The following is a 7802-nucleotide window of genomic DNA, read 5'->3' as shown; positions in this document are numbered from 1 at the left end:
GGGAGAACTGCAGAGGGAAGGAATTTAGCACAGGTTCATTCATAGAACAAATGCATAACACAAGGGTGCTGTTGGTCTTGCTGTTAGAATTTTATTACCTGCAACCCCAAGCCAAGTGCTCACTTGAGCAATCCAAAAGGAACAGAGGACTAGGGAGAAAGATAGTAACTGAATTTAAGTTAAAAGAACAGTAACTTTGGAATCTTGGCACTCCTAATACACTTTCTAATCAACGCTCTTAACAATCTACCCTCACCCACATTATCGTGGGGAAACTGAGGCAGCCAGGGATTTTTTTTTGCCCAAGGTGGGTTCTGAGTTTATTGCTGATTACATCAGACCATGTTCCTTGTTCCAAAGTTCTTTCCGTTTGATCTTGCCAGTGACGGTTTTGGGCAGCTCTGAGACAAATTCCACCTGGTTGAGAGAGAAAGCAAATCCATTCTGACTCAGTCCGGCTGTTGTTTCCTACCAGTTCCCGCACTCCCCTCCTGTGCCCCTTCACAGTCCCCCACACAGGCTGACACTATGTGGTGGCCCTAATGGGGTTGATTGATCAAGTATTTGAGGTTCTTCTTCTGACCCCTGAAGTTGGGTGCAGCCATGTGACTTACTTCAACCAATGTAATGTGAGTGGAAGTGAAGCGTGTCACCTCCAGGCCACTCAGCCTGGCCATCCTCTCTTCCATTTCTAATAGCACCTGGCAGGAATCTAGATGGTGGTGACTCCTTCATCCTGGTCTCATGGTGAGGAAATGGGACACTGAGGTTCCAGGAGAGACCTCACTGGTACACAGCATCTCTTCTACTCTCTACAAGGCAGCCTAGCCAGAAGCATGCTTGTCAGAAGCATGAACTTTGTTGTCAGACACACACAGGTCTGAAATCCAGCTCTGCCTGTTAGCTGTAAGCTCAGGCAGTTTACTTTGAGTCTCTCAGCCTCAGTTTTGTCTCTGTAAAATGAGCTGCTTATACCATCTCAGGCTGTGGAGAGGATTAAATGAAATAATATTACATTGAGTGCAGGACTGGGCACATGTAGTAAGTGCTCAGTAAACATTAGCCACGTAGCTTCATAATATGCACTGATTGTAAATATTCAGACAATGCAGCAAAGTACTACAAAGGAAGAAAATGTTAACTTTTGACATTTATGTATCCCTTCACACTTAATTTTTAAACAAATGGAATACTATTATGTATATTCTCTTAATACCTACTTTTATCTTAATAGTATATGTTGAGATATTTTTGTAAAAAATAAAAAATCTGTACTATGATTTCAAATTACAGGATAATAATCAATTTCATAAATAACTTAATCATTTCTCTATTGTTCAACCTTTTTGTAGGTTGCACACAGCACTTAACACAAATGAATTAACATAAACATACAAAATGTATTGTGTGTTATAAGGATAAATATCATCCTGCTAATTTTTGTTTGTTATATGTGTGTTTATATGTATTGGCTTGAAAATTGAATGTATTTCTCACTGTGGATCATTGATAGTTTGGATGTGTCCTCCCCAAAACTCATGTGGAAATCTGATCCCCAGTGTGGCAGTGCGGGGAGCTGTTTTGAGTCATGGGGTGGATCCCTTATGAATGGATTAATGCTCTCCCTTGGGGGAGGGGGAAGTGAGTGAGATCTTGCTCTGTTAGTTCCTGTGAGAGCTGGTTGTTTAAAAGACCCTGGCACCTCCCCTCTCGTTCTCTCTCGCTTCCTCTTGCCATGTGATCTGCTTGTACCCGCCGGCTGCCTGCTGCTTTCCGCCATGAGTAGAAGCAGCCTGAGGCCTGTGCCAGATGCAGTTGTCCCAGAATCATGAGCCAAATAAACCTCTGTTCTTTATAAATTACCCAGTCTCAGGTATTCTGTTATGGCAACACAAAAACAGACTATGTGTATGATCATGTTTTAAAAAGTTTGGAAGTAGCTACTTTAAATTTCTTTTTCAGATTTTGCAAGATCATAAGTAGTCTTTTTGAATGTCTTTGGACACTTGTCTGATTTTTTTTTAAGTTAATGTGCCAGCAATGGATTTATGTAAGTTTCTGACACAGGATAGAGGCTCCCACCTGATTGATTAGGTGGGCTCTGCTCCACCCCTACCCGAATTACTTCTTCTGGGGAGGCAGTGTAGTGCTGTTGGCTGCCTGGCTGCCCCCTCCAGGGCCAACCTGTGAGACATGGGGCAGCCGAGCACCAGGCACCACTCATGAGGACCAGACCCCATCCATCTGCCCTCACTCACCTTCCTTGGGTACTTGTATGGGGCTGTCACTGACTTCACGTGCTCCTGCAGCTCCTTGATGAGCTGGTCCCGGTTGTGAAACATGAACTGTGGGGTCAGGACAATAAACGCCTTCACCACCTGCAGAACGGAAACAGAGACTCACAGTGAATGCCAACCTGTTATATGGTTAAAAGGAAATGAATTGGAAGGTGAGTTGACACTTGAGCCTATCGTAGTTAAGAGCACAGGGCCTTTGGAAAAGGACAGAACCAGTTCAAATGGGCGAAATTTCAAATCTCTATACTTCTAATTTCCACTCTATGCCCTGGAAAATTTCTTAACGTCTCTTAATCTCATTTCCTTCTTTGTGAATTGGGGAAAATGAAGGGTCGCTCCATATAGTGTTTCTGTAAAGATTCTATGAGATGATACATATAAAATATTTAGTTAATTTAAATTTATTATTATTCCTATTACCGTTATTAATTCATCATCACTTTTATTATTATAGTATATACAGTTCTGTGCCTGGAACCCAGTGAGCATTTAATAAGCGTTGGTAATTTATTATTTTTACATTAGCAATTATATCCCAATTTAATTGCACAAGGCCTCATACATAGAAGGTGCTCAGTAAACACTTGCTGAATGAATGAATGTGGGCTCTGGGGACACCTTGCTTCGATTCCTATTCTGGCTGTACCCCTTATTAGTGGTGCGGTGAGAGCAAGTTACTTAACCTCTTTCTGCTTTTCTTATCTATAAAGAGAATATAATAACAGTCCGTAGATTATATATGTGACAGTTAAATGATTCTGCACATAGTACGTGCTCACTAAGTATTACACCCATCATTTTCAGAGCTATAGATGAGGCCGCAGTGCCACCTGGTGACCACACAGTGTAAGTGCACATGCACAGCTGCTCTATCCTCCCTCCACCCTGGGTCCGAGGCTGCGTAGATAAGGCCTTCCCAGTGCCCACGCAGACACACGACCTCCGTGTTCTCCTCACCTCCCCTCGAGTTGGGTGCGGGCTGCCCACCACGGCCGACTCGGCCACCGCCGGGTGCTCCGCCAAGGCGCTCTCCACCTCCACCGGCCCAATGCGGTACCTGGAGGATCAGATGCCAGGGCTGGGGTGAACCAGGTCCTCAGTTCTCACACACTGGAGGGTCATGTCTTCCCTCGGCACGGAGGGTAAAGGTCATAGGGAACCAGAGACTGGTGACCTGACTGTGTTATGGGCCCAAATGCGAAGCCCTGGACGCTCCCTGCTGAGAAACACAAGGCACGGATGCTCCCCGGGGCGTCTCATCTCCCCGCCTCTGCAGAAGGAGCGGGGCGAATGCTTTGCCCTCCCAGAGCTCCGGGGGCCTGGCCCAAGCATCTTCCCCCACCACCAAATGTCTTGGAAGCCTCAAACTTTCTCTTAAATATTCATGCAAATTCTGCATCCTATTCCCCATTGTATCATCATGTTTACTTTATTTGATTTGATTGTTTTGGCTTTCATTGCATATATTTAAGGTGTATCACATGATGTTTTGATATATCCACTTAGTGAAATAGTTACTACAGTCAGGCAAAGTAACATGCATCACAGAATTACCTTTTTTGTGTCTATGCTAAGAGCATTTAAAATCTACTCTTAGCAAGTTTCCAGTATATGATATATATAAAGATATGGATATATAGATGAGAGAGGTCAACATGTTTCAGAAACAAAAGGCTCAATTTCTTTGAAATATCTAGGAGAAATTGTTATTCTAGTTAATATGTCTTTTAAAAAAATCATGTAGAGTTAGGGACACAGGCTCAGGGTATTCTTACCTTGGTTGGAATCTGGATACCACCCTGTACTATCTTTGAGACTTTAGGCAAAGTTTTCCACTGGTTGGTGACCCAGTGTCCTCATCGGTAAAACAGGAATAATAATCGAATCTCCCTTCCCACATTGAGATTTGAGTTATACAAAGAACTAAGGAGAGTGTTTTCACATAGTAAATGCTCCATAAAAGTTAGTTACTATTATTCAGTTTCTCCTTTGACGTCTTGTGCTGCATTAGAGGAGAACAAACATAAAATAAGCTCCTCCAGCCTATGGGGACCAAAGCAAAGTCTCTCTTTCCAGTCTCATCCCCCACTCTCTTTAAATTGCACTATGTCTTATCATGGTTCTCCTTCCAGACCATGTTGAATTTCATTCTGATGGATTCCCCTGGACATCGTGGTTGGGGGCAGTGCATAGATGCCCAGAATGACACCATGGACATGGCTCTGTTCCCAGTTAAGCTGAGGGTCCCATCAGAATGTCTGGGCAAACAAAATCCCGCAGGATATGTGAGAGTGACAAGAGCCAGCCCAGAGTCAGTGACACCTACCCAGAGGCATTTATGATGTCATCATTCCTCCCCAGGAACCAAATGTAGCCCTCTGAATCAATGGTTGCTCTGTCCCCGGTGTTGTAAAAGTCCCCACATTCCACTTCGGCTGTCTTCTCTGGGTTACCCTGCAAAGAGAACAGAGCCCCTTTGTTGAAGGCAGTGAGTTTAAAGATGATGAGCTACAATCTCAGGTGCAATCCGGGTCTGAATTCTACCTCAGGCTCTACCAGGTACCTGGATATGCTTTGTAATCTCTTCAATTCTGTTTTCATTACAATGCAAGCTACTGCTCAGTTAGCAAATGTTAATAGGCCAATTTTATGATGAATTTTAAAAATAACAACTCATTCCACTAGAATAAAATTTCCATTATAGCGTGAATTCTGTTTAATTTGTTCACTGCTACAAGCTCAGCATTCACTCAGTGCCTGAATGAATGAATTCATTCACTGAATGAATTTTCTTCCCAGAATAGTATCTCCTTTGAACTTCACAGACAGCCTATGAGACTTGTATTTTTTTTTAAGTAAACTTTTCATTTTAAGTTCATTTTAGATGTGCACGCAGTTATAAGAAATAGTACAGAGTGATCCCATGTACCATTTACCTAGTTTCCCATGGTAGTAGGTAATATCTTGCAAAACTATAGTTCAATATCACAATCAGGATATGGAAATTGATACAATCAACCAATCTTACTCAGATTTCCTGTTTTACTTGTGTATGTGTGTGTGAGGATATTTAGTTATATGCAATTTTATCACGTGTGTAGGTGTGTGGATTCACCACAGAACAGGTCCATCATCAGGAGAATCTCTTATACACCCACACCTGCTTTATTCTGTCTCACTCCTCTCTCTCCATCCCAACCCCCTTGGCAATGACTAATCTGTCCTCTCTTTTTATAATTTTGTTGTTTCAAGAATGTTACATAAATGGAATCATATATTATGTAACCTTTTGGGACTGGCTTTTTTTTTTTTTTTTTTTAAATTTCTCAGTATATTTCTCTGGAAATTCACCCAGGTTGTTGGCATTCATCCATAGTTTGATCATTTTTATTGCTGAAGTGTTCCATGTTATGGATGACTTCAGTTTTTTAAAATCATTCATCCACTGAAGGGCATCTGGGTTGTTTCCAGTTTTTGGCTATTGTGAGTGTGCAAAGAACATTTGTGTACACGCTTTTGTGTGAGGCTGGCATTTTTTGTGGCCCATTTCACATAAGAGGAAACTGGTGCTCAGAGAGGCATAGTAATTTGCTCAAAGTCACCCAGCTGGTCAGTGAGAAGGTTGGTATTTTAATTTAATTCTCTCTTCACAGCCTAGTCACTTGATCCCTAAATATAATCCTCTTGTGCAACATAAAATGATTTCAAGAGGTACCTGAAAAAACATTTTAAAATCATTGAATCCCATCCCTTTTTGGATTCATTTCCAATTATTCTGATTATGTCAAGGAGACTCCTGGTTCGGTTGCTGACATGTTTGTAAAAGCTCTGGAAGTACCAAGAGGAAGATAAGCTTCAGGATCAGAGCTTTCAGCAGGAAGAACTTTTTAAAACTATAGTTATGTTTATAATTGCCTTCTGTTTCTGGCAGTGATACTGTTTTTTTATTTTAATACTAGATGAACTTTTTAAAAACAAATCTAAAGTAAAATAATGAGTTGATTGCAAGAGAAATATAGACTAAGTAATATTGATGGTACACAGATGCAGCACAAAATAGTAGATGTAGACATGAATGGCAGAAATTTAGGAAACACTATGCCAAGGGGTATCATAATGTCCCAGCCCCATTTATGTACCACTTAAACTGCTGTCGAACGCAGTGTTCTGTGCTTTGATACGGTCGACCTGACACACTCCTGTGGATAGTCTTCTCTCAAGGGAATGAATTTTCCTGCTGTCAGCCATCTCAGGTAGGGCTCGAGGCTGGACCTTGGAAGATGGGCCGCACACATCCAGGGAAGGAATTCTTGTCTCTGTCTGGGCCTGAATTTCCTGAAGGTGAACTCTACGGAGCTTAGAAAAGCTCCCAAATGGTAGGGAAAAGTATCTTGTCTACCACACAGAGATAGTCAGAGTCCACATTCATTATGTGGAGGTTGACAAAGTCCACAAAGGCACTCAGGTAAATTCTCAACTTTTGCTTCTTTTAAAAAATGCTATTGGGAATTGATGTCAGGAAAATGGCATACTAGAAAACTCCAAGCTCTGTTCTTCCACAGATACATCAAAACAAACAACCAACCAGAAGCTAACTGAACTCACTTCGTAGCTTCTCTGGAAAACAATCAAAGGTTTACAACAACCCAGAAAATGCCCAATCAAGAAAAAGCCATAATCAAAATGGTAGGAAAGTTTTGTGGCATTTTTACTGTCCCTTGCCCCACTGTTTGTCCAGCAGGGCCGTCTTGGTCTTGAGTAGGTGGCTACTCAGTTCTCAGTCTCCTCACCTTTCCCAACTGGAGGGAGCAGAGCAGATCTTATTTGCAAATTACTGTGTGTAACTGTTCTATCCTTTCTGGGGGGATACCTGAAGGACTGATGCAAGGTACTTGTGTCACATAACTCAGAATGGAGGTGTGAAAGCAGCAGGCACTATTCATAAAAGCTACAAGACAGACTATAAAACTGAGGTCTTGGGGACAAGAGATTATTGGTGGAGATATGCAATAGACCAGTGAGGCCTGGAGGAGAAGCTGGGGTGAGACTCTTCGAAAAATTGGGATATTTAATATAGCTGTTTATATATGGAAATTTAGAAAATCATGCACATGCCTAGGCAAGATGCATGCTCAGAAAAGTCCTGAGAAGACCTTAAGCTTTCACCTTGGCTGGTCTCTGGGTTTAGAGCAAGCTTAAGTGGTGAAGGAGTGTCCAGCCCAGAGTCAATCTGCAAAGACTAGGAGAGGAGGTTCTCTCTTTTTGTGCGGTTTTTGTTTGTTTATTTGCTCATTTCAACTCTTGGCATTCGAGGAAATTTCTTCCAAAACATTAGCTGAACATGAGCTGACAGATCAGAGACTTCAGTGATCACACCTAACAAGGAATAGTCTTTGCAAAAAGAGTTTGGAAAAGTCTCAAGACAATGGGACTACTATAGCCTCCAAAAATCCAAAGGGGAAAAATAGGAACCTCTTGGGAAGGGGATGAATCTGATTTTCAGAG

General features: G+C 41.9%; 1 protein-coding gene across 1 annotated transcript in view; it reads right to left on the bottom strand.

Moving 5' to 3' along the window:
- Positions 1-330: 330 nt before the first annotated feature.
- The window catches only part of ACSM1 (acyl-CoA synthetase medium chain family member 1), a 34248-nt gene continuing 26776 nt past the window's right edge, over positions 331-7802 (bottom strand). The window contains exons 10-13 of the mRNA XM_063100363.1: positions 4624-4751; positions 3255-3354; positions 2259-2378; positions 331-417 (exon numbers count right to left, since the gene is read on the bottom strand). Of these exons, the coding sequence (XP_062956433.1) occupies positions 331-417; positions 2259-2378; positions 3255-3354; positions 4624-4751 (435 nt within the window). The remainder of the gene's footprint in view (positions 418-2258; positions 2379-3254; positions 3355-4623; positions 4752-7802) is intronic.

Source organism: Cynocephalus volans, chromosome 6, assembly GCF_027409185.1.
Source record: "Cynocephalus volans isolate mCynVol1 chromosome 6, mCynVol1.pri, whole genome shotgun sequence".
Lineage (NCBI taxonomy): Eukaryota > Metazoa > Chordata > Mammalia > Dermoptera > Cynocephalidae > Cynocephalus > Cynocephalus volans.
This window is presented reverse-complemented; position numbering and strand designations above follow the sequence as displayed.